General features: G+C 37.8%; 1 protein-coding gene across 1 annotated transcript; it reads left to right on the forward strand.

Annotated features, from left to right (window-relative positions):
- The first annotated feature begins 39 nt into the window (after window positions 1-39).
- On the forward strand, window positions 40-22,277 carry LOC106935718 (collagen alpha-5(IV) chain-like). Its single transcript, XM_015016339.1, has 52 exons — window positions 40-132; window positions 1,285-1,338; window positions 2,544-2,633; window positions 2,784-2,828; window positions 2,917-2,961; window positions 3,065-3,127; window positions 3,202-3,255; window positions 3,352-3,378; window positions 4,138-4,206; window positions 4,389-4,451; window positions 4,520-4,555; window positions 5,460-5,495; window positions 5,562-5,639; window positions 6,072-6,125; window positions 6,246-6,311; window positions 7,003-7,047; window positions 7,144-7,197; window positions 7,324-7,365; window positions 7,576-7,654; window positions 7,875-7,910; window positions 8,009-8,185; window positions 8,893-8,982; window positions 9,087-9,170; window positions 9,394-9,464; window positions 10,767-10,955; window positions 11,065-11,236; window positions 11,322-11,411; window positions 11,531-11,638; window positions 11,744-11,838; window positions 12,085-12,235; window positions 12,370-12,480; window positions 12,645-12,809; window positions 13,563-13,649; window positions 13,798-13,935; window positions 14,128-14,226; window positions 14,316-14,414; window positions 15,185-15,321; window positions 15,446-15,572; window positions 16,530-16,610; window positions 17,225-17,323; window positions 17,416-17,463; window positions 18,103-18,285; window positions 18,397-18,527; window positions 18,822-18,894; window positions 19,153-19,227; window positions 19,355-19,480; window positions 19,739-19,834; window positions 20,069-20,278; window positions 20,403-20,580; window positions 21,091-21,205; window positions 21,291-21,463; window positions 21,713-22,277. The coding sequence occupies exons 1-52, from the start codon at window positions 61-63 to the stop codon at window positions 21,789-21,791; spliced, it is 4,965 nt and encodes a 1,654-aa protein (XP_014871825.1). The 5' UTR covers window positions 40-60; the 3' UTR covers window positions 21,792-22,277.
- Window positions 22,278-27,757: the final 5,480 nt, after the last annotated feature.

Genomic DNA, 27,757 nt, shown 5'->3' on the forward strand with positions numbered 1-27,757 from the left:
GCGTCTTCGAAGAACGTAGGATCTTAATCAGGGACTGATGTGAATGAGACGAGGAAAATCATGAGACCACAAGCGATCATAGTTTTCCTGACTTTCTTTGTAATGATCTCGACATTCACTGAAGGAAAAAGTGTAAGATGTTTCTTGCTTTTGTATTTGTTTGTTGTTGTTTTTTTCAGTGTATAAAGTTGATTTTAATATTTATGTGTCGTTCAAACTGGGTAACCACATGCAAAAGGCAATTCTTGAGTAAAACATATTCAGCTTTTCTATTTTTTTTTTCTCATGTTGCATCATACAGGCTGGGCTCATTGCTGAATTATGCTTGTCACATTATGGTTTGTGGTTGATTTATCTAAATACACAGATGTCTTAGCAGTGATAGTATCTTAAAATTTTTGTCCTTAAAATTGGATGTTTTTCTGAAACCAAATTTTGATGAAACTTTAAAACAGTCCATCTTTATACTTAATTTGTTGAGTGTAATTTCTTTAATTGTTTGCTAAATTATTGCTTATCTTGAGTAGTACCAGTCGATTACTCGTGTATTTATTGCTGTTTTAGTGTGGATATGCAGAGCTGTGTTTTGTCTGTAAGTGAATGTTACTTTATTTATATGGGACATATAAGCCTGTATAAAATGGGGTTTTCTTTTTTTTGTTTTGTTTTTTTGCAGATGGCAATTTGACGCACTTCTAGTGTATACACTTCCCTTTATTTGTCTTTTAAAAAATTGAATAAGATAACTAAATAATTTGCAAAAAATAAATAATAATAATAATAATAATAATAATAATAATAATAACAACTTGATTTACAAGGTAAAAATTTTGAAACTTAATTTATCCATATATTTACTGTATATCGTTTCTGCATAGCAGCAGGGATTGCCAAAGCAAGACATTATAGTGTGTAATTATTTTCATCCTTTAATTATGCTGCATGCCCACGATAAACTGAATTAATTACAGTGAAGGTAAATAAACCAGTCTTAGGGCTGGTTTATTTACCCTTCATTAGTACTGTACTGAAAGCCTACACATATCAAACCATCTCCAATTATATTTGCTTGCACCATACAGCATATACACTATTTTGTCACTACAGAATTACAGGTCCTTTTTAGATCTTTTCTAAGTACAACACTGACTAACTCAAATCGATACATTTTCTTCGGTGACAGTCAACTTGAATACCAAAATAAGAGAAAGTCTTTGAAGAGTTCTTCTTTTTCTTGATATTTGATGTTTTAAAATTGCATACCTTCATTTATTTATTTCACAGTGTGTATGCAATGGAAAGTCAAGATGCCACTGTAAAGGAGTAAAAGGCAACAGGGTAAGTTCAGTTTGTGGCTTTGCCACACATTGTTTTGTTTATTCTGCACTTACCGGGTTTTCTCAGGACTGAAATTTACAAGGAACAGTTCTAAAGTAAAACTGCTTCTTTTACCCTTGGTTTAAAAAAAACAAAGTTGCATTTTTTATCCTTTTGTGACATGACCTGTCTTGGTGATTCAGGCATACCATAGAGACAGTTGTTTAGATAGATTTTTTTTTTTTTTGTATATGTTTCTATGTAGAAAGTACTCTATGTGTGCGCAGTGTTTGTAGAACAAAGTCCAATTTACTATCTCAAGCATATAGTGTGTGAGAACTAAGAAACGTGTCATGGTGTCTTTGTTGGTGGACCCAAAATGCAGACAGGAGCTTAGAACATGGATCACAGACAATGGTCTTTAATAAAATCTTAAAAATTACAAAAGAACACATGGAACACAGGGAGCCAGAGCAGAACAAAAACCAGGAACCAGGAACAAAAAAGCAAGCAGAACATCGATGTGGAGGTTAACCAGAATGTGACAGGATTTAAACAGGAAGGAGTTTAAATACAGTGAGGGAGAATGCTGGAACAAAAAAACCTGGGCTGATGAGCTAGTAGAATAACCAGACCTAAGAAACACAATTAAACTAAAGTAATAAGGAATAACTAGATAAGAAAAACACAAAAACTAGAATCCCTGAGAAAGGACTGGCCTTGTTCCTGATCTGTTTTGGTTTGATCGAGAACAAGACTGTTCTCACCAAAATAAGAAACTAAAACAAAATAATAAAGAAACTATAATCAATTAAGCTACAAAACAACCTGAAATGGGAGCATTTGAAAACCTTCCAGTTAAAATAGAGAGAATGTAGTAACACTGTCCAATCCTAATGCTAAATCAACAAAGATTAAAACATGCAGGTAGCGAGAGCAGAAAATGTAAACATTTGGATAGCTATATTTTCATTCGAGCCAAATTATTCATACTTTCATTTTATTTCTGTGAACCGGTTAATATTGGTGTGGCTAATGGCCTTTTTATAATTTCAAGTTTTTATAATTTCAAGTTCAGTTAATTCAGTTTGAATAAACTCAATATAATGATATAACTTTCTGAATGTTACAATAATCGCTAATAAACTTGTGCATGCATGCAAAGGCTTTTATTTAGTTTTACATTTCTGTATTTTTTGACAAACACTCATACATTAAACACACAGGGAGAGAAAGGTTTTCCAGGAGATCCGGGTCTTCCAGGATCAGAGGGGCACCCAGGATCCTTGGGTCAACCTGGGCCAACAGGACCAAAGGTAGAAATTCAGTCACACTCTTGTTATTCTGCCTCCATCATGATTGTGAATTGGCCAGAGATGATGATAAATTGCACTTTTTTTGTGACACTTTTAGCAACACGTCTTTCAGGATCTCTAAGATTAATTACGTGTTGCATTCTTTGAAAGGGCAATACTGGGTCTGATGGACCGATGGGATCAAAAGGCGATCCGGTAACATGATTGCACCTCACAGCCAAATCAGTTGCTGGTGTTGCCCTTAAAAGCAGAATGTAATGTGTTTTTCTTTCTGTTGTTCCAGGGACCAGACGGCAAGGAGGGATTTGCTGGATCTCATGGCTTGCCAGTTAGTTTCCTCATGTGTTTCTATTGTACAAAATCTTACCCTCTGTGTTCTGGAGTCCATACATCCAGTTTGCCTTTTAACTTTAGCTAACATTATCTCATAGGGTGTTCCAGGTTTACAGGGGCCTCTAGGGCCCCCGGGTTATCCAGGCTGCAATGGAACAGATGTGAGGAAAATACAAATTTTCTACACATTTTTGTTTATACATTTCTTACTTTGACAAAATAATGTACTCAACAGGGAGACCCTGGACTTCCAGGTGTTGAAGGAGATCCTGGTATTGATGGAAATCCAGTAAGGAGTAAACTCCAATACTAAACAACTATCTCCACTGTTCTATCTTGATGAATATTCATCTTTTTTTTTCCATCTTTTTCTTTTACTTTACAGGGACCTCCAGGTCAGCCTGGTCCTAAGGTAGGGTATGCTGTTCTAAGCTCTTTGTTTAGTGCGGTTTTTATTCATGAAAGGTGAAACAGCAAATTTGCTGCATAATAATTATCTTTTAGGAGTTGCAGAGTCTTGAAGCGCCATAAAAAAACAACATGATGCAGCACAATTTCCGTCTCTGCTCCATGAGCTAATTTTGTATCAGGCCCATATGAGACAGATAACTTTTTTTTTTAAGATTTGCCTCTTCTCCCTTTTCACTGCTTTTTATCCCACAAGTCTGTGTTTTCTTCTTATGCATCAAGGCATTTGTTTATGTTAAAGCTTTATTGTACTGTAAAGTGTTGAGCGAATGCATAAAGGCGACTGAATAGCGATTTTTTTTAAGCTTTTTGATTATTTTTGTGTGTGTTTATGTTCGTGTAGACCTAATTACTTGTTTTGTATGTGGTCTCATATATATTTAAGTAATGCTTGCTGTCTGCCAACATGACTGGGCATTTTGACTGCACCTCTTAGACACTCCTTTATTCCAGCATTTTTGCTCAATGATACTTCTGGGAAATAAACCAAGTTCAATATATTCAAGATTGTGAGTTTAACACTGTCTTAGACGCCACATAGCGCCACTTTAAAATTCAAATCTGTCTTGTCTTGTCTCCGAATCAACAGAGATAGACAAAATAGGAAGAAAATAAATTATCCATACATTTTTTTTAAAGAAAATGAGATTCATAAAGTTTTATGTTAAATGGGCCAAGTGAATATTTTTTGTCTGTTTGTCAGGGTGACTCACAGACAACAGCTGACTCAGTGCCAGGGCCACAAGGACCACAGGGAAAAGATGGAAGACCGGTAACTTTATAAACAATAGTATTATGCACTAATACTAATAAAAAAACAACTCTTTTTTTATTGAACCACATTGTAATCAATCAAAATATTGAATAATGAAATTGATGAAATTAAACCTTTATTTACTTCAGACATGTAATAAATATTTTCTGTTTTCTTCTTCTTCTTCCCCTTGTATGTAGGGTTCTCCGGGGTTACCAGGTGAGATAGGACTACGTGGGGACATTGGAGTAAGGGGCCCTCCTGTAAGTATCTGTCTTTATTTATTTCTTTCTTTCTTATGCAATGGTTAATCCAAACTTTTCTGTTTCAGGGGTCTCCTGGTAATACTGGAGCTCCTGGTACCAAGGTGTGCATGCATTAAATAACTTACACTCATTAAAAATGTGCTAATATTTTCTCAGTTCTTGCAATAGAACCAGAAGCCACAGCTGCAGAGTCTTTTATTTGTACTTCTTTCCTCATTATCAGTTTTTGTCCAACCGTGGAGAGACTAAACGTCCACCCATTGTGGTTTTGGTTTCCCGTAGCAGTGTTCACTTATCTGCTTTACCGTTTTTCTCAGTCTCATTGGTGTATTTCTCACATCAGCATTAACGTTGGCGCAACAGCGAGAACATTTCTCAAAACAATTAACTGCAAAACCTTGGTGATAACTTTTAAAAGAGTGTCACTTGCTCAAAATGGAGAGTCCATTAATCATAATCAAGTATTCATGCCATTAAAAGTGTCACTGACAAAAGTCCTGACATCATTGTTTTTGAACAAGATTGTCTAGTGAATTTGTAAAGTTTTCTTTTTGACAGTTCACTCTGGAACTGTTCAGTTCAGAAAAGCTACAACCTTTCTGGAGGCATCACTGTACACCAACTTTACAAGCATTTTAAATCTACAGTTATCATAAGTGAGGTAAAAGAATCAGATGCTGAGTATGAATATTTTATGTTTTTATTGCATGTGCTCTTTGCATTTCTAATTTGGTCACAGCATTGTGCAAAATCAAGGTATAAAAAGTTATTTGCATGAAAAATAAAAAATATAAAACTTAAGGGCATAACAAGATCATCAGTAAAGTTTGAGAGAAATTGTTCAGTTTAGGAGAAATTTTTGAATAGCTTTGGTGATAGGAATATGCTTACTTTTGTGGATGTTTGTGATTGTAGAGCAGAGTTCCTAAATTTGGGACGTGGATAGAGTTTATAATATGTGATTGATTATAAAACAAACTTCAAAGGCTTGCATCCATCCTGCAGGGCCAGGAAGGAGCTCCAGGAACTCGAGGACCAAAGGTAGTTTCTTTTTTTATACCTTACCATCATGATCAGATATCGCTAAAATTCATTTTTCTGCTGTAGGGTTTCCAAGGCCCCCCTGGCCCGCCTGGGCCTCCAGGCAGGACTAAGGACTTTTTTACCGGCACCCTGTCAATAACGGTATAATAAAAGTCATTTTTTAATTATCCTCAGCATAATGCTGTGTTATTCCCTTTTTGTAAAAAAACAAAAACAAAAAACAAAAAAACAACAAAAAAAAAAAAAAAAAAACAATAAAATGTCACAGTTGGACTGATAAAACCTAAAATATTGCAGATGCACATGATATAACAGATTTGCCATCCCTCTTGGAGTTCCATAAAAATAATAATAATAATAAAAAAAATCCCTTCATCAGCTGTTCCATCTTTTCTAGTGGCAAGTAACCAGTACAGTTTTGTGTCTTCTGGAGGTAAAAAAAAAACAAAAAAAAAAAACTATTTTGAAGTCAAAAGGATATTCCTAAACTGCCAATCCACAACAACTGTGTTCTTGTTTTTCTTTAGGGTCATCCTTTCTTGCAGGCTAACTTCATTTCTCTGTGTTCATTAGGATTTAAAAGGAGATAGAGGCGATGCAGGAGACAAAGGATGCAAAGGCGAACCTGTAAGTTTCTCTCTAGAATTCATGAACTTGTTCATCTCTGCCTGTAGGACTTTGGAAATATCTGACTGTTTTAGAACCATGCAACTTTCTTATCCGTGCCTTCGCTTAATCCTTCTTCAGGGAGATCCTGGGAGCCTCTACCACACAAAAGGGCAAAAGGGAGACAGAGGAAACCCAGGCCCAGAAGTGAGGATAAAAATGTGCTAACATGCCTTTGTCCATGTAGCCTGTTGTCTAACTTACTTTTCAGTTTTGATCTGCAACACATAAGAAAATAAGAAAAAAAATATATGACCAACAGAGGGCAGCAATGCAGCATAAACCTTTTTATTCAGTTCTTCTGCTTTAGCAAGAGGTAATCCCTCTGCCTAGATTAGATTACACAGTTCATTTGCCTGCTCATCACTGGCATTTATGGTAAGGTTTTGCAAAATTGAGATTAGTTCGTAATAATTTTTGAACATGGTAAATATTAGATATTTTTATATACCAGATCTGTGTGATTTGTAAGGATTGTACTTTTTTTTTTTTTTTTTTTACCGTGATTGTATTCCGTCTCCCCAGCAAAGCATGTAATCAACATGAGCTGGCATGGTTAACTCATCTGCCGCTTACAAAATGAATTAATACAGTGAATACAAATTAACTCAGTTCTGTGTGAAGTCACATACGATGTGGAAATGGCTCAGAGTCAACGAGTAAGGCTCCCATTCTGATGGACAAATCTGTTTCAGCACATTTAAAAATTGCTATGCATTTAAATTACAGTGTAATCGGCTACTATTTGTGTCAACATAGCTTTTCAATACAAGGGTTCAAAGTTTCATTTAGTTAAAGCACACCTCAGTAAGTCCATGTTGGTATGTATAATTTACAGGGAAAGCCAGGAAAGGATGGTGAACCTGGAAATCCTGGGTTTAGGGTAATCACTACTTTAGTTTATGCACACACAAAAAAAAAATGCTTCACTGTTTTATCTGTGTTTTGCAAGTTTTGAATACAATGCAGTTCTGCTTAGGGAAGACCAGGACGCAGAGGAGAGCCAGGACATCCAGGCCCACTAGGAGGAATGGTTAGTCAGTATCCATCCATCCATCCATCCATCCATCCATCCATCCATCCATCCATCCATCCATCCATCCATCCATCCATCGTAAATTGCCTTCAAATATATTATAATTGTATCTTGTCTTTTTAGGGTGAAAAAGGAAACAGGGGTCCATCTGGTCCACCTGGAGATGTGAGTTTGCACTAATATTCACTTTTTGTGCATATATATTGTTCACAGTAGTTATCAAACTTGTTCATGCTCATCAAGACCTTAAAAATTGTATTTCTACAGTAGCTCGGCTTTCACATCTGTTGTTTTAGCATAATGAGAAAACAATCTGTTGTAATTTTCTAATCCAGGAAACCTCTGGACATTCTCTCTCTGTGCTGCTGTTTTCAGATACTTTTGCTCGAACCACTCAAGGGACACATTGGAGATCCTGGCCCTCCAGGTCTCCCTGGGTTCCCTGGGATCCGAGGTAGAGGAATATAACTAGCTGACAAATCAGCAAGTACAAGAAAGACATTTGTTCATTTTGCTATTTTATCTAATCGATCTCATCCATTCATTGTGCATAATGACAGATTATGAGCAATTTTGTTTCTGCACTGGTATGGAGTTTAAAACTACAAATGAATGCTTGTTTTATTGCACAAAGTTAATAAATGATAAATTAATATATATAAATATATGTTTAGGTGTTTTAGGGTTTCCGGGGCCCCCTGGAACTCCAGGTGTGTATGAACAACAGACTATCTCACTGTTGGCATTAGCTGCAGTTACTGTCACATTCAAAATATCTTCTTTTTCTTCTCATATTGTGTTTATGTAGGTTATGCACTTGGGATTTATGTACCAGGTGAACGTGGGTTCGCAGGCCCAAAAGGGCACAATGGAGACCCTGGGGAGCCTGGGGGGTTTTACACAGGGCCTCCAGGGCTAGATGGTGATCCTGGTGATCCAGGGCCTCGGGGAAACCAAGGCAAACCTGGACGCTTTGTAAATGGAAGTAAGTAAAAAAAAAAAAAAAAAAAAACAAAAAAACATTGATCTTAAAAACAACATATGTCCTCTGAGTAATATTAACCAAAAACGTAGAGGCTACTGAGCGATATGAAAACTGTTTGCTCAGAGGGTGCCATTAAATTAGCAATGACATGAGCATTTTTTTAAGACTGTTTTATTTTTAATTGCAAGGGTCCTTCCTAAGTGTGAATTTTGCAGGGGGCACTTTGTTGTCTGAAATAAAAATTTGTTTGTTGATTTAAATCATTTCAGTCTCCTAAACAAATAATCCCCATAAAATCTACAAGGGGTCAAATACTTCTTCACAGGATTATAAATAGATTCTTTATATATATATATATATATATATATATATATATATATATATATTTCATTGATATTTAACAAGGCTTTGTAAGCATTCATGCTATAATATTGCTGACCAGCACAGTCAACTCCATATGGATGACAGAATGTTTAAATATTTAATATTTAATCATATTTAATTACTTCATTTTCTTCTCTTTGGTGCATCATAATCCAAATGCAAATCAGTTTTCATTTGCATTAAACTCACATGATATTTACTAATATATTCAACATCTGTTGTGATCGAACTGAATAATAACATAAACATAAAAATGCTTTTGTGTGATCAGAAAGCTAATTAACTTTTTTTTTTTTTCTTTTTTTTTTTTGAGCGACTTTTAGCTGACTGTGTCATTAAGGGTCTCCCTGGGATCAAGGGAGTTAAAGGTTTACCAGGACCTACGGGGAATAATGGGTATATTGGAGAAACAGGTCAGAAATTTAATGTTAAGTTTTATCATTACTAAAAGTAGTTAAAAAGTTATATTAATAGGAAGTAAATCATCATATTTTCCCCCCATTGCTGAACATAACAGGAGAGAGAGGGGAGATCTGTTATGAGTGTCAAACATCGGGACTTTCAGGACCAGCAGGTCTCCGAGGTCCACCTGGCCTTCCTGGTACAGTTCCTTACTTCACACACAAAGGACACACTTATATTTTGTCCCCTAATAAAACCAGAATATCCTGTATGAATGATGATTTGAAACATCTTTGAAATCCTGATACATTTATACATATATATATATATATATATATATATATATATATATATATATATATATATATATATATATATATATATATATATATATATATATATATATGTCCACTGTCACTCAGGCACTAATCAAGGACGGGGTGAAAAGGGGGATCCCGGCTTTCCAGGTCCTTCAGGTTTACCAGGACCTCCAGTAAGAAAGTGCATCATGATCACATTGCAGATTTGTTTGTTATATGTTATGCTTTTACTTGTCTAACCTTTGCATCTACAGTCTACTACTCATTTGCACATTTGCTTAGGTTGGAGCATGCTGTTTTCAATAACTGCACAGTATATTGTGATGTAAATTAACCCTTACTGTAGAGAAGGTTATTCTTAGTTCTGCTATTACATATTTATTTTCTGTGACTCTACATGCTTCGATTATATGTCACTTTGTCGCTGGTACACTTGACATTTCTCACCGAGGATTGTTTTTTGGCAAAATTCTACCACAAAGCTGTGTCAAATTGTCCAAAATGTCTTGCATCAAATGCATATGTAAATAAATAAAAACATAACTAAAAGAAATACAAATAATGTTTTCACTATTGTACTGTATATGCAAGACTTTCTTATACTTTTTTATACTTTTTTAATGTAAAATGAATAAAAACATAAAAACATAATACCAACTTTGTTGGTATTGCAACAAAGTTGGTATTGAACTTTGTTGCAATACCAACAGTCAACCAAAGAAAATTTAGTTGCCAGAAAATTTGCAGATCCACTGGGATGATTACCTTGAACATACGGTTTAGACCTAAGCCTTTGAAACCTAAGTCGTCATAAGTAAAATTATGTTTATGTTTCATCTGCTGCTTCCTTCATGATTCTAAATGTTATTATAGAAACTCTTGAGTTTGAAAGGCTTTTCCCTGCACTACTTTGGTGAAAATCGTGTCGTTCCTCATTGCTTCCTGGCCAGTCGTGAACAGCAGCCTGTTCACGACTGGCCAGTTTAAGTGCAGCCGGTGGAAAAGGGGCATTTGTCCGGGCAACTGCAAAACCTTGACACATCCACTGGATGAAACATTACTCGAGATGACAAGTCTCCACTGCCCTACAGTCCTGTAGTGGCATGCTTCACACAACACCAACAAGTCCTTCGCGTTGCATTTAGTGATAAAAGCCTTGTGGGGCTCATTGCTCTCTGTTCTTGAGCTAATCTGAAGGTCACATGAAGTTTGACAGTTTGTAGGTATTGCCTCTGCACTCTATGCTCCTCAGCATCTGCTGTCCTTACACTATGATTACATTAAGCTTACCACTGTGTGGCTTAGTTGCTGTCCTCCCCTATCACTTGAACTTTGTTGCGATACCAATAGTCAACCAAAGAAAATTTACTTGCCAGAAAATTTGCAGACTTGTACCCAAGTTGTATCCTATTGTAATGTCATTGTACAATGTATGATCAAATGTTTTTTGTTTGTTTTTCCTTTTCATGCTAAAGGGGTCTGTTGGTCTACCAGGATTCCCAGGCCAGCCGGGGCAAAAGGGAGAGCCATCCGGTAATGTCTCTCCAGGGCTGAAGGGGGAAAAAGGAGAACCAGGACTCCCTGGAGGACCCGGTCCAAATGGTTCTCCTGGATCTCCGGGTTTACCAGGAAGTAAAGGCACTCCAGGGCCTCCTGGAGAATTGGTAAAATTTATGACAATTTCTTCACCATAGGTATGATATGATTTTTGGTGTTTCTTAAATGGTGGGCCATCTGGAACAACTATCTAACAAGGTTCCTTCCCTCACTTAGTGCGAACGCCTTGGAGTAGAAGGAGATCCTGGGTTTCCTGGTCCACCAGGACCTCAAGGGAAAGAAGGACCCATTGGCTACCCTGGACCAGCGGGTTATGGACCTCCTGGTCTACCAGGGACCAAAGGACACACTGGTGTACCTGGTCTGCCAGGAGAACCTGGAATTCCAGGTGTGAAAACAAAGGTCATTTCAATCTACATTAAAATCTAGCCACACAAAAGTACTCATAAAAGTTTCCTCCATTTTATTTGTAGGCCAAAAAGGCGAATCTGGTCATTTTCATACCCAAGGCCCACCAGGACCACAAGGATTTCAAGGACCGCCTGGCTTTGAAGGAAGTCCAGGTAATCACGATCAACTAGCTGGCTGTCTGAGTGCTTAGCTCCGGCTCTCACTATTTCCACTTTTATCACAGAAAATGTTATAACTTATATTCTGACAAAAAAAAAAAAAACTCATCCAGGTGTTCAAGGACTACCGGGTGTCCCTGGAAATCCAGGCAAAGCAGGACAAAAAGGAGAAAGAGGGGACTTGTTACTTAGTGGAAAGCCAGGACCCCCAGGGCAGAAAGGTAATGCACAAGGGATTTACAAGTTGCTCACATTTATACTCGGAAATTCTATTTTGTTATTGTATAATCCATGTTTTGTTTTTTGTTTTTTTTGCGATTGTTTAGGTGATAAGGGGCTGCCTGGCCTTCCAGGTGCTCCAGGTTGGGGTTCACCTGGGCAGTTTGGTCCTCCAGGCCCTCCTGGTGCCCCCGGAGAAAAGGTCAGAAGTCTTCAGTGAAAACATACCGGATGGTATTTGTTGTACAGAAGTAGACATTCACACTCTAAAGCAATTCATTAGGTTTTTAAGGATAAGAAATAGAGGATATGCATTTCCTAAAGCTCTAAAGCATTTAGCAAGTAAGAAGCTGAACTTATATGACATGTATTTATTTTCTTTAGTGTAGCTATTTGATTCTACAGTATTGACTAAATAATTAGTCATGGAATTAATTACCCCATTTAGGGTGACAGTGGCCACGGACACCCTGGTCGTCCGGGTCCTCCGGGACCACCTGGTGAAAATGGAGCTCCAGGGCCTGCCGGCGATCCTGGAATCCCTGGTCTTCCAGGAAATCCTGGAATAATTGGCAAACCCGGGCCTCCAGGAGAAAAAGGTAGCTAAGAATTTAAAGTTTAAAAGTACAATGATGATAAGGACTTCTTGATGCAGACAAATAGTGTTTTTTTTTTCTTGGTTTTTTTAGATTAGCATTCATCTGTTTTTCACATTGTTTCATTCTTCCTGAAGGAAGAAAAGGTTCTCTTGGCCCTCCAGGGCTTCCTGGTACCAAAGATTTATGTATCGGTTTGCCTGGACCAATAGGACGTCCAGGACCGGATGGACATACAGGAGATACAGGTAAAACCTATATGAACCTAGAGTCCTTTAATACAACATTTAGAAGAAGGTAATGTATAAGATGTGACAAATACATGAGATGTCTGGTTTGTAGTTGTCTACCCTTTAACTTTAGATTTCTATTAATAATTATCATTGTTTTATTCTTCCTTTCATTCCCCAAGGAGCTAATGGCTCGCCTGGAGAGAAAGGTAATGCGGGTTTACCTGGATTTGGTTCTCCTGGCCTTCAAGGTGGTCCTGGAACCTCTGGATTGTCAGTTCCGGGTCCACATGGGCCTCCAGGGCAGAAAGGATCTCGGGGTCGAGATGGCTGGCCTGGTCAAAGAGGTCATACGATGGTTTATTTTATCTTAGTCTTTCCATCTATCCGTTTCTCTCTTTGTATATGTAGGTCCAGTCTCTTCTAAAGCTATTCAAACTTTATGTTTTCTAAAGTTTGTGTTTTGTGTGACATATCAACACAAACCTGTGCTTATTAGGAAAAATATACGGTTTTTACTATTTACAAAAAAAAAAAAAAAAAAAAATTAAAAGTAGCGCAGGCATATGTATTCAGACGCCCTTTGTCATTTGTGCATACCTTTTTTTAGGGCTCATCTAAGTTTGCTATAAGCTTCCCAGCAAATAAAATCTACAAAATCAGTAGTTGAGCTTTTAATCTCTTGGATTGCCTTTCTACTAGTCTGTTGAATGGGTTCCCAGATACATTAAGTGTCTGTTGGCTGCTCTGAAGGACAACTCTTTCACGCTATAAGGGTTGGGATTCACAGTCTGATGCTGCACTTTGCCATCTTTTTTTCCCCCAAAGAATTATTCCTTACTAGACCTGTTTTGTGCAGCATGCAATTGAAAAACAACTAACGATGCCATTAGTTGCAAACCGGGTGCATGTCATGTCTTATTTGTCCTCAGGTTATAAGATATAAAATGTATTTTAAAAATATTTTCTTGCATAATAGTTAATTCCATGTGTTATTTCATCTACGGATGCTTGATCCATTAAAGTGCTGTAGAAAACATACAGTGCATATAAAGCAGAGTTTTTTCACCCATTTTCACTGACATCAAAATGTATTTTAGGACAAATAGGAGACCCTGGACCTGATGGTATATCTGGACGTGGACCAGACGGAAAACCAGGGAATACAGGACAACCTGGACCAAGAGGTAAGTGTTACGCATTAAATGCAAACTTTCATCAATCAGTCGTGTGTTTAGGTTACAATGTTTGATGTACATCTTCAAAATGTATCCCCATGTTGGTAGAGATTTGTTTATGGTTCACAAGCTAGATTCGGTCAAATTTCTTTGACAGGGGACCCAGGCCCAGACGGAGCAAGAGGTCGTCAAGGACCCCAAGGCATGGTGGGGGACCCAGGTGTTAGAGGCCCTCCAGGACTTCCTTGTCCAACACGCTTCTACAATGGGCCTCCGGGAAACCCCGGAGAACCAGGTTCCCTTATTATAAGAGTTTCTCTTCCAACTATAATTTCACAACCAACTGCACTTTCAAGATGATATTGAATAAAATATGATTCATGTGATGAGCATGTTTTGTTTTTTTTTTTGTTTTTTTTGTGAAAATCTGTTGTTGTTTTTTTCAACTACGTGAATGTTAAGATTATTCTTGTTCTATTTCTTTTAGGAAATCCTGGATTACTTGGTCTCACTGGCGATCCTGGAAGACCTGGACCAAAGGGGCAGAGAGGAAGAGCTGGACCACCAGGGGATCTGGGGCAAAGAGGTCCACTATCAATTGCCATTGTTTCATCCCAAATATTCTAACACACTGATCGGAGACCTGACCTGTCCCGTGTTTGTTTGAGAGCACAGGTCCTCCTGGAGAACCTGGCGTTGATGGCCAAGCGGGATCCGAAGTTAGGCGAGGACCAGATGGAGCCCCGGGAGATTCTGGTCATAAGGGTCATCCTGGTAAGAATTTCTCCATTGAAGGAATCGTGCCAACGCGACAAATTAAAACCACCGTCTTCTAAAAATGTAAGCCTAGATATATGTCTTGGCCTTATTTCTCACGGATATTTCACTGTTAAACTGAGAAATGGCAAGAATTTTCTTGTTTCCTAATGAGGTGCAAAAACTGAAAGAAACTCAAATCACATTTCTCATTTCATGCAACAGTAGATTCATAAAGAATTTATTCTTTGCTGTTTATTATAGCAGAGTAAGAATAAAATCAACTAAATATTATCATACAAGAGTCATTTCATTGTTCTGCTCACATTTTACATATCACCCTAAAAACTGTCTTCCTAAGCCAATAAAAAGGATTTTCAAAGTTTTATCCTATCACTGGTCAAATAAAGTTAGCAGCACAATAAAGTCCAATACTTAAACCAAAGCGAGTAGAAGCAGAAATGTGCTGGTTCCTTAATGCGTAATAAATTATAAATGCCAAATCTTCAGTAAATAACACCCCTGCAGCCACCATAAACATTCCCCTGATCTAAACCTCTCCCCGAAGAGCAGTTGGTTTAGCATGTGACAATTTAATATAATGTAATATTCCTTCCACTGTTATATGTTTTGTTTTAGTAAGAGGAGTAACACTGTTGAGTCTAACAAGTTTGTAAGATAAATTGTAAAATGTAGAAATTACTGCTAAGCTACCATTTTTTTTTTGTTTTGTTTTGGGTTTTTTGCTGCTGTTATATCAGAATAGCTGCTTGTTTTAATTTCCACAGGGCTCAAAGGAGTGAAGGGAGATCCTGGAATTCCTGGAAGGCCGGGACCAGATGGTGTTCCAGGTCCAACAGGCAGCAAAGGAGCTGCTGGAGAACCAAGCTATGTGTACGGACCACCTGGACCACCTGGACAAAAGGCATTCAGGACTTAACAAGGATTTTTGATGATGATGCTTTTAGTTCTGCTTAGTAAAAATATGCAGCTGGATATAAACTTAAACAGAATTTGTGGGTTATTTTTTTTCTTTCCCTATATGCCAGGGTGAACCAGGGTCCAGCAGTGATGTCATGCTCAGGGGACAGAAAGGGGAACCTGGGATTGCAGGTCAAGTAGGTGCTCCAGGAAGCCCTGGAGCCAAGGGGAACACAGGACCTGATGGAAAAAATGGTTATTTAAACTGATTTTTAATACCACATGGGGGTTATTATGTGTTTTCCACCCACATAGTGCCATTTTTCAGAATAATTAAGTATCTATGTCACCTTTAATTGTAATCAAAATTCAGTATATATCAACCATAGCTTAACAAAAAGTAGACTTTGCAAATTAATGCCTGTGTCCCTTTAGCAAGCGCCTGCTCTTTCTCACACTCCACCTACAGATCATAATGCTACTCCATTATACCGTTTACAGCTGTTTTTAGGAGCTTTGCATTAAGAAGTCGTTTGCATGATAACCTCAGCAGATGTGTAGTTCTACCGGGCGATTTCTAATTGCTGCTGCTACTCTGAGGTGTAGATGTGTGGAGGAGGAGCGGGGGAGGGTTTCTCTGAGAGGTGGAAGCTCAGGTGGGGACGGCAGCTCCAAGGAAGAGCTTTGTGTAAATAGCGGTGCTTTGGGGGAGCAAGCGCTTAGGCACCCCCGAATGGTTGCCACGGGAATTCAAGGATTCCTCAAACATGCAGGAAAGGACAACAACAGAGGCACACCAGGTGTGTTTTTGATGGTGGAATAAGATTAAAACAAATATGCCGCTAAAATAAAGTTGATTTTACACCGTCCACCCCGTCTGTAAGTAATTTGTAATAAATTTCACTTCTTATTGTTTTGAAAGGGGGGGATTTTATGGAAACTCAACGTCTTTGAATTTTATATTATCTTAATAAAACACATACCCGAGCGTCGAGCATCGGAAAGGGTTGGACGTTCTGAAAGAGACAGAGGCCATATATGGAAAATATTTTCATAGCAACTGAAAGTAACATTAATTTAATTGTAGCATAGAGTAAAACACATAATCCCCCCTGATAGTCCATTTTGTTTTTCTTTACATTGTGGTTGTATCTTAAATCATTTTCATCTTCTTCGTTGTCACTTATTTGTCTTTCCCATTATGTGGTTTAGGTTCCCCAGGATTTCCGGGTCTAATTGGTTCTGATGGTCCTCCCGGAATAAAAGGACACATGGGACCTATTGGACTACCAGGTACCATGTCATATAACCTCAGGACACGACAATAACACAGATGCCAACCAACCTAGTAAAATATATCTTTACTTATATTTTACTGGACAAAACAAACTATTACAATTTCTTTAAGTCAATGAAGAAAAAACTGAAATAATTAACCTTTGCACCAGAAAAATCTATTTAAGATAAAGAAGATTCTTGAGTCTGTTGGTCTTTTTGGCAAAAATAGCCTATCAGAAACTTTGGGACAAACTCTGACTTACCGATTTTACTTTTAAAAATTGTGTCAGCAGGTTTGAAGCTGTTTCAGGCTTTTCTTTAGTCTCGTCTGGGTCATTGTAATGCACTCTATACGTCTGTCCAAAACTTCCCTGGACCTGTGGTAGTCTATATAAAATACTGCTTCCAGGCTCCTGACTAAATCTTCCAAGTCTTCTCATGTGACTCCATGATTATTGAAGCTACATTCAATCACTGTGCATTTCGTAGTGGACTATAAATCATCTGACTGGGTTCCTTTAATCTGCTTTTGTTCAGTGTGCTTTGTGTGCTCATCCTCTGTTGGTTGAAGTAATTCTTCCCTTTAATCTTGAAAGGTTCTGGTTCCATCCTTACTTTTGTCTCCTCAGGCGTTCCAGGCCCACCAGGCCATACTGGGCAACGTGGTATAAAAGGAAGCCAGGGACTTGATGGTATTCCTGGGCCGCCGGGTCAAAAAGGGGACACTGGTAACAAAATCCATCTTTAAGTCTCTTTCTTTCGCCGGATACAAGTTTGCTTCCTTTGAAGCTCAATCTTGATTTAATCTCTCCCCTTGCAGTTATAATAGGAGGAGCACAAGGAAGACCTGGAGATCCAGGCCCACCAGGTGAGTTACAGGTCAATGAATTAAATAACTTCAAAAGGTTCCATTTAAAATATACGTACTTTGCAATAGTTGAAAAGTTCACACAGAAACATGACGTTTTACTTATGGTTCATTGACGAAGGATCAGAGCATCCTTTTGGAACATAAATTGACCCCATAGGATGATCTATAGTAAAATCACAGTCCAGTGTGAATATGCATTACTTCAAGACCAACGATTGAATGGAAAGGTTTTGTTAGTCAGACCAATTTTGGCTCTAAATTTAAACTAACTGAATAGACTTGATATGTACTGTAAATAATGATGTCACAATGTAGAAGGCAAAATAATTATTGAGGAAATAATGCTTTCTTAGTTTTGAGTGCATTAGAAATCCATAACCTTTTGCATATTTGAATTTTAATCTATGCATCAATTATCACAGTAATGGACATTTTAATAATTTAATTTAATAATTCAAGGTATCTAGAAGGTGCCTTAAATGCACACAATAAATGTGATGTTTTGTTTTGTTTTTAAGAATTTATTTTATGTCCAAAGCATTGTAAATAACCATATTAACAGCTGGTGAGTGTCAGTGGTTTGCCTCAGCTGTTTTTTTTTTTTGTTTTTGTTTTTTTTCTCTTTCTTTAACTCAGGTCCTCCTGGGGATATCGGTCCGCCTGGTTTGCTCGGCAGAGGGAGTCCGGGACCAGAAGGGGACAGGGGAACTCCAGGTCTACCTGGACTTCATGGTGAATCAGGACTACCAGGAAGAGAAGGGACTTGTATTCCAGGACCTAAAGGTGATCGTGGATTCCCTGGCAACCCAGGAAACCAAGGTGAGCACGTTGAGATGGAGAATTAGACTTATCTACATTTCTCAGTGAAGAGATGCCATCTTTGTCCACAATCTTTGTGTTTTACACAAATATCACTTCATTTTAATATAGGCTACCCTGGTCCACCAGGCCCTCAAGGTCTCAGAGTATCAGGGTCAAAAGGAGACAGAGGAGAGCCAGGGTTCCCAGGAAGCCCAGGTTTTGGTGGGCCCCCAGGAAACCCAGGCCCTCAAGGACCATATGTAAGTGATGGTAACATTTGCTTCATCACCAGACAACAAACTTTAATTTAAAAATCTGTATTAATATATTTTTTTATTCATTAGATAAATGTAACAACTGAATTCTGTTTTTTGCTTAGCTCCTAAAAATCATTTAAATACTTGTGTTTCTTTATTTTTCTAAAAGTCCAGAATATGCTGGAAAACTTTCTGTGTGTTCTACTACTTGTGTTTCAAGGAAATTGTAACTAAAAGTATTTCTTCATGACTTCAAGTCTAACCTTTGACTTTTTCGGTCTCACAAACCTTTTTAAGGGTCCACCAGGTGTAAATGGATTCCCAGGACTAAGAGGAGACCCGGGTCCCTCAGGGAGACATGGCCCCCTTGGTAATCTGTCATCTTTCAACCGCAGACAAAAGTGTGATCTATCACTGCAACAGAATACTGGTGCACAAATGATTTATGTTCCAACAACTGCGATGAAATGGTTAGAGCTTCAAATGCTGGAGCCAAAGACAAAAAAAAAAAGGATTTATGAGACTTCATTTTTGCTTTTGTCTGCAGTATCTATGTAAGTGGTGTTTATGCAGGAGGTGGTGAGAACAAACTAACTCTTTGAAAATATTGTCAAATTATATGCAATAGGTGACAGAGGAGATCCTGGATACAGCCCAGGTCCATGTGGTCCACGTGGGCACAAAGGTTTCCCTGGACACCCGGGTCCGTCAGCAGCCCTCATTAGCAGAAAAACATTTACTCAACCTAATCATCCTACACTACCATCCTCAGTGTTTTTTATTTTTTATTTTCTACAAATCACTTGTTTTCTCCTGCTGTGTACTTCAAGGTCGCAAAGGTGAACCGGCCTATGTTGACAGGATACACGAACCAGGACCTCCTGGATTACCTGGTCCTAAAGGCAATCCAGGACTTCCAGGAGCGATTGGGCCACCAGGATCACAAGGACCGCCAGGTGAACAGGTTTATGATTCTATTGTCCAGCGAATAAGTAAACAGTGCATCCATTTTAAGACGTCTGTTTATTTTAAGGGGCGAAGAATTATGTAAAATCGACTTTTTTTGTGTTTTATGTCATGTTATAATGTTATTCAGGGGTGCCTAAACGCTTCCTCCCATTATTATTCAAAACCAGCTCTGAGCTGTTTTAAATAATAATAAATAAATATGTATTTCAATAAGTAAGTTGAAACGCGTTCATCTCGTCTCCCAGGACCACCTGGCGTCAGAGGACCACATGGAGTGAGCTCTCCTGGTCCTCCTGGATTCACTGGCCACACAGGAGACAAGGGAAAAGCAGGATTGCCAGGTTTGTTTGTAAAACAAGGTCCAGCCTTTTACTGTCAGTGTGACCTGACAAAGTGGTTAATGAGTGTATTCACGTCCTTTTAACTCCTCTCTTAAAGTTTAGCTAATTTTATTTGATTGTGATTTTTATTTATTTTTTACATCAAGTTAGGTCCAGCTGTGAGAATCTGCACAGACATACATGGAAAATGCCTAAAAAGTTTTCAATTACAGTTGCCTGAAATACGCTCCTTAGGTCAAGTAGGCGGACCAGGAATTCCCGGCCGAAAAGGACTGAGAGGTTTGCCTGGGAGAGCAGCTACACATTACACAGATGGCTTTCTGATTGCCAGGCACAGTCAGAGCATTAAGGTCCCCGACTGCCCTAATGGCACCAGTCTCATCTACTCTGGTTATTCCCTCCTCTTCGTCAATGGAAACGAGAGAGCTCATGGCCAGGACCTTGGTACGAACATAAAGATCATCATATCCATAAATAACGTGGACTTCACCGATCGCAGTAATCTGGGTTTTCACTTGGGTCACAACAAAACATTTCCTTGAATGTTTTTTTTTTTCTAAATTCTCAGGCACCATTGGAAGCTGCCTCCCTCATTTCTCCACCATGCCCTTCCTGTTCTGCGACACAGAAAGCACCTGCCGCTATGCTTCTCGTAATGACTACTCCTACTGGCTGTCCACTGATAAGCTCATGCCCGCCAACATGGTTGCCGTCACAGCTGATAAAGTTGCCCCCTACATCAGCAGGTCAGACAAGAGTATACGCACACACATTCAACACAGCATTGTTCTGAAAATAATAATAAAAATAAAAAAATATTAGTTTTTTTGTTTATCTTAAATATATAGACTGTAAAACCAGAGGGTTTTATACACTATAAAACAGCACATGAACTTGCTTTCTATTATTTCAGATTAAGCTTTTCCTCTTTTAGTTATGATTTCCTAAATGGCAATAAAGTGACAGTTCGTTTCAAAGCATCTTTCTTTAAGTGTCTATCAATAGTTTTCTGGACTTTTGGACCATTCCTCCAAACAGAACTGGTTTAACTGGTCAAGTTGGCAGGCAGCCATATTTAAATATTTTCTATGGTGTCCCGAAATTTTCAATGGGACCTAAATCAGACCTAATTAAGCATCTAAAATGCTGATCATTTTAGTGAAGTTTGTCTTTATACAGTTTTTTTTTTTTTTTTTTTTTTTTTTTACAAACTTCTTTCATCTCATCCCAGCTTTCCGTTTTCATCTGTGATTTAGGTGCTCAGTTTGTGAAACAGCCTCCAAAATCATAGCTTTCCATAGCCAGAACACTCTGATTCCTGAATGTCCCAGAGGTTGGGAGACCCTGTGGACTGGTTACTCGTTTATAATGGTAAGAAAGCAAAGATTTTAGCTCCCGGATAGCTCGATCCCTTAAGACGCCGTATCCAGTTTTTTAAAATTATTATATCTTGCAGCAAACCGGAGCGGGAGCAGAAGGCTCCTCCCAACCCCTGATGTCTCCCGGGTCATGCATGGAAAATTTCCGCCGAGTGCCTTTTATTGAGTGTCACGGCAGAGGCACTTGTAATTACTACCCTGATTCCTACAGCTACTGGCTAGCCTCCCTTGACAGAAACAACATGTTCAGGTAAACTGTTTAATCAGTGATAAATACTTTATCAAGTATTATTTAGTTTTTTTCTCTTTTTGCCACATATTCTGACAATCTCAGTACAATTTTATACCAGCTCCTGAGAAGATTGACTTTTTTGTGACATGATTTATCCATGTCGCTTCAGGCCATGCTAGCAAATATTCTCCTTTTTCAAGTAAATTATTATTTCTTGTTTCTTTTCCCTGTGTCTAACAATGTTTGTTTGTTTTTTCACTCCTGTAGTAAACCGGTTCCCCAGACTGTGAAAGGATTTTCTCTGCAGAGAGTCATCAGTCGTTGTCGGGTCTGCAGAAAATCCTGAAACTGTGGCACTGGTGCAAACTGGAGAAGATGTTTAAATTCACAATTTGTGAAATAGATGGAATAATTTTAATAACATGTATTGGTTGTACTTTTAAATATTTGTTCATTTTACATTTGTATTACCATCATCTTTGGTGATCATTCTGTATATTCTGGAAATGCACTAAATCTTATAATTCTGTGCTTCAGCACAATGGGGACGTTACTACAGAGTTGGGTTTATAATACTCTTTTTTTTTTTTTACTTTAGTTTTCATTTTCCTTTTCTTTATATAATTTTCATAATAGGTGTTACAGACAGACCGGACATTTTTTTGTCAAAACAAACCCGAACTTTGACAACTTTTGGCATATAAACCCACTACACAGCCCATGTTGTAATTTTCACAATATGTTAATTAATTTTATCATGTTTTTTTTTTCCTTCCAATAACACTTTCACAACACTGACTAAAATTTATACTAATAAAAACATCCTTCCTTATCTATGGCATGAATTCTTTCATATTCGAGCTGTGATATTTTATTTTAAACTGTTCTTTACCTTAAAAATTCAACCCTTAAACGTGGTTGGAGGAACATTTGAACCAGCACTACCTATAGAAAACAGTTGGCCCCTAAATTCTTGGAACCCTTTAGCTGATTCAAAATAGCTCTATAGGGTATATGGTGTGTATACCCTGTATGTATCTACAGGGTATATGGTGCACATAGATAATGACTTCAATTCTCCATGAGTGTAAGGTCATGAGGCCATTGAAACTAGAACAATTTGTTGGACTTTTGCCATTGATATTCAACCTGAGCATTAGTAAACAGATTGGTAATCTTTGTGGTGCTGCTTTAGAAATATTTGCAAGGAATTTGGGCTATTTTTTTCCTCATTAAATCCTTTCCTAAATGTATGTATAGAAGAAAAATGCACACCACCCAGCATGTTTTAATTGTGCTCCTGGTGCTAATTTCAATATTTGACTAATTTAAAAAAAATAATAATAATAATCTGCAAAAGATTGCAGTTCTTTACTAAACAGCAATTCTTTGAATCAGGTGAGTTAGAGCAGAGAAACATCTAAAGCAAGGGCTGGTTTCTTGAATATTAAGATATTTTTTCCTGGTTCATTATACCTGAATTAAATGACGGCTGATTGCCAGGCCTTTGCAGATGCTGATGGGGTAAGTTAGACCATTTGAATTGGGTGAGCAGAGGGATATCTAAAACTGGTAGGAGACCAGTTCTTCAGGACTGGAATTGGACAACCACAGGCTAAAGTATGCAGGGCAGTGTACCTCAAGGACAAGGGCTGGGAATCAGTGGTCTAGAGTTATAGTAATCACATAGAATTTACTGCAGTTTTACTGCCCCAATGTAACCTCTTCTAAATCAAACTCCCAAAGCCAGACATGCTTGTAGGAAAGGCTAACTCTATGCTAATTAAGTTGGACTGCTATAGCAATATCACAGTGAGCATGTAACGTTGCTACTCTGCTTTATTTACTGTATTGTGTTCACTGTCTAATATTCTTAAGTAAAATAATTTTTTTGTAAATATATTTGTGAGGCAATAAATATGTAAATCAAAAATGGAAAAAAAAACAGGGAGTTATTAAAAAGCAAAATGCAAAATGAGAACATGTGTGGGTGCTAAAGACTAAAATTTTACTAGTAATTCATGTGTGATATTTTGATTGATTAGTAATAAATCTTTTCAATTTTAATTTTGTTGCATTTTAATGGCACATTAATTCAGTTAAGTGATTTATTCAGTGAGCATTCAACTTATTTCTTTTTGGGGAGAGGCGGGGGGTCTTAAATGTGGCAGGATTGATCTTCCATACTTTGATCTGTGAACACACACTTATTATAATATCTACCAGAATTATAATAAGTAGATGTGAAAGTGCAGATTCTATTCAACTAAAAAAAAATGTACAGCCAAACAGCAAAAACTATCAGAAAAAATAACCACAAGCAAAGCTTTGTGATGCACAAGTAACAAATTATATCCAAAAAAAATTGCTCAATATAAATTCCTTAAAATAACAGCTAGATAACTGATAAGTAATTACCTTCGTGACATGTTTTTGTTGCCGATAGGGATGGAAAAGTCTTGTCACTGCTTGATGTCAAACTCAGATGGCTCACCATAAATGACACAGATTTTCCTTTGATACTTAGATGTCATAAACATGATGTGCTTGCCTTGGAAGTGCTATGTTCTTGCTTTTTGGTGCACAAATATGATGTAACTTACACCATGACTGAAAGCATTCCTTTGAATTTCAGCTCGTTAAATGGAGCATGGAATATAGCTACCTTTATGACTCATGCTGCCTGCAACTCTCTCCAATCCCTCTTGAAAAATACTGATGGCAGAAAACGATATAGTCAAAAATACTGTTTCTGACTCTTAAGGACAAACAAATGTAATTTCAATCTGAAGGTAAATATTGTTTTTAAAGAAACCATCCTTATCTGATACCTTTAACATTTATCCACAGATTTCAAATTTGGCCTAACAGTGCCTATTTTAATATTACTGTAGCTTCCATGTAATATTTCTCTACACATTTTACTCTGAAAACTATCACTAAAGTGGCATTCCAATGCCTCCATATGCCACTGTCCTTGTTGATAGACGTAAAGTGTTAGAAGCAAAATGGCACCATACATCATCAGCGACGTCTTTGTTTAAGCACTGCTGTTTGGCACAGACATTTTTTTCTGCATTGATCGCGCCATCAGAAAAAAAAAACAAACTGCCTCATAAGTTTCTTTACAGGAAAAACAGTGAACATAAGTTGAAAATATGTGATGACCAGAATTTCACACTCACCTATATTACAATCAAATTTCGGGATAGCGCATCAAAGTCCTTCTCTTTAGAACCTATATTTCAAAAATGTTGAAAGTCCTACGACAGTAAGAATGTTGAAAGTCTTACGAGGGAAACACCTCTTGCTTTAGATTGCCTTCTGCAGCCTTGATAACAAGATTATTCTGCTCCCAACAGCGCACTTGCTAATTGTTTAAGCAGTGTGTATCGGAGTTCTGCACACTACAATTGGGTTAGAATGCCAATCTGTTGAAAGGATGATGCAGCTCAAGGTTGTCTTATATTTGAAGGGCACAGTGCTTTAACTTTTCCCCGCCTACCTGGAAAGGCGCATACCTTTAATACTGCAAGCCCTCACATACAGCAGTCAGTACTGGTACAAATATTGGAAAAGCGTAAAAGTGTATGTGACAATATATTCAGTAACTTGTTCATTCGCATCAATGCTTAGGAAAATTTCTAAGGAGGAAGACAAAACAGTATGGGGCAAATAGGAGCTGGAAAAATTGCAGAGGAGTGTAAGGAAGAAGATGGAAGCATGAATCCAGTATCAATCATGTCTCGTGAATATTAGTTAATTTTGTATTAAGTACATAACACCATAACGTGTATGGTCCAGCTAAAATAATCTTGTCCCTGGAAAGCCTGTCAGCTGGCCTGCATCTATGAAATCCCATTAAAAATCACTGCAGTTAGTGGATGTAAATGTGACAGAATCTGACAATGTTCAGTGTTTTAATCATTTTTGCATGGCACTGTACAATATGTGAACTGTAATATGATTCTTTTGTGGCATCAAAAGGATTAAAACAGCCACACACACACACACACACACACACACAAATAAAACACATAGTTACCAATTTAAAGCATGTACAATGGCAAAATCATTACTCCCTTCCACAAATACGGCTTAATTTAGTCGCGTCACAACTGTAAAGTTAAGCAGAGCAGAAATTCCATTAAAGACATCACCAGAATAAACTCACCAGGGTGCAACTAATGATAAATTGACCTCTATGGCCTTTAGATGTCCAACTGCTTCTGCACCGACGTTGATTTGACTTTATGGCAGAGAGACGATAACAAAATCATTGTTTCCTTCACGTTAGTGTCATTAAAGCGTTATCTTACATGAGTGAACGCAGCACTTTGCGTACAGGGATTAGCTGTCAGATGTTTTTAAACATTTCGCAAGATACACTGACGAAAAGATCCGGATGACCTTTAGTAACATGGTCAGATTCCTGGGGGGTTATGTACACCACAGCACAGACAAAGAACATGATGGTAAAAATGTCCTTATTTAGAGTTTTTGTCACCCCTGTAATGGCTGTCATAAATTACACAGTATGCACTTCAGTGGGCTGATAGGGAGGAACAGAAAGTTAAAGAAGCTTCTGACGCATCACCTGCACTACACGCTTCTCCTCCCTTTATTGGGCTTGATCTCTATAAAACACAGATCTTGCTGTGTTGTGAGCATCAGTTGAAAATTCTGTGGCGTCTGGCCGAGGAACCTGCTTTCACAAAGAAGAAGCGAATAGATTTTTCAGTGTTAAGATGGCCTTGCTTCTGTGTATTTTTGGCATTCTGTGTTTTGCATTACGCACTGTAGAAACTAGAGAGATTGTGGAAAGCCTACAGCTTCTGCAAGACTCGCTGCCGCCGTTTGACAAACCGCATGACTCTCTGGTAAGGTTTTATTTTTCTTTCATGTCATGTCGCCTTTTAATTGGAGGTTTTGTGCAGAACTAAATGAAATATTTTTTTTCTTCAGAAAGCAAATCCTAGCCAACAGCTTACGTCCCAATCAAGTTATTTTCTGACTCTTAAATATTATTAATTACTGTCAAACTGGAGGTTAGAAATTGGTCTCAAATAGCTTCTCATCCCTTCTATTTACTGTAAAAACAGCTGCATGGTGTACACTTAGCCAGGTACCCCTGTCTTACTGAGGTACAAGTGAAAGGCTGTGACATTATAAATAGTTTCTTACAATTCTATTCATTCAAGTTTTGTTTTTCTTTTATAGGAATCTGAGAACAGACTGAACTTGTTGAATGTGATTCATGAACTCTCCAAATTTGAAAATGGAGTTTTGCCTCAAGAGTTCAAAGAAAAAGAGGAAGAAGAGAAGACTCGGAAGCGTGAAGCAGAAAGTGGCTTGACAACTCGCAGACCCTGCAGAAAGTACTACTGGAAATCCTGGGCTGCTTGCTAATGTCCTCCTTGTTTATTGCAGTGGCTCAAAAATTGGATTTCTACAGATTTTTTTGTTTTGTTTTGTTTTTTCTCAATCAAGATGACGTCTCTTTTCCCAGCTGATAACTTAATTTAGTTCTGTTATGTGTCCTGGAAGGAAAACATGTACAATTGACCGACATTTAATAGTAACTGCCACCAAAAATTAAAACAAAATAGCACCATTACAGTCGATGTGTGAATGTTTATTGTTGACGCAACAAGTGTTGCTTTTCTCCTGCCATGAATGTTTGTATAAAATGCCGCCATAGAGATACTGCTGTTGCAACTCAGGAAAACAGTACTATGTGGCTCTTCTATTACAGTAGAGCTTAACAACCAGACTAGCTATAAATGGTTAGTGACATAATACTTTGAGTTATGTGGACTGAGACATATGATATGCATGAACTAGTTGATGAGACACAACCTGGCAGCTCTGCACATTTTGCGTCAGCTACTATATGCATTTAAATAAAATCAAAAATGGTCAGGAGTGTTTAGGGATTTTTTTAATAAGACTCCACTTTTCTGGAGTGATGCAGAAAAGAAAAAAAACTGTCTCCGTAGTGTCGACCTGAAGATAAAAGTCTAATTATTGTGTCAAGAATGTGTGGGGTCAGTTGAGATGTTAGCTCCCTTTTTCCTGACTCTAGACCTTGACTATTTATTTTCAGTTCAGTTCAATCATCTGGACAGATTCAAACTCAGCTACATATAATTCGACGACAGGTAGAAAACAACAGAGCCATATTCAGGTCGTTAAAACCGTGTGTGGTTACATGTCAGCTGCTATAGAGACTACTCTGGACTGATGAAAGCTACAGGCAGGTAAGTTTGTACTTTGGCTTTACTTGCTTCATACAGGTGATATTTGCCTTTG

Source organism: Poecilia latipinna, unplaced genomic scaffold (assembly GCF_001443285.1).
Source record: "Poecilia latipinna isolate Pla-1442-1.1 unplaced genomic scaffold, P_latipinna-1.0 Scaffold2008, whole genome shotgun sequence".
NCBI classification, from domain to species: Eukaryota; Metazoa; Chordata; class Actinopteri; order Cyprinodontiformes; family Poeciliidae; genus Poecilia; species Poecilia latipinna.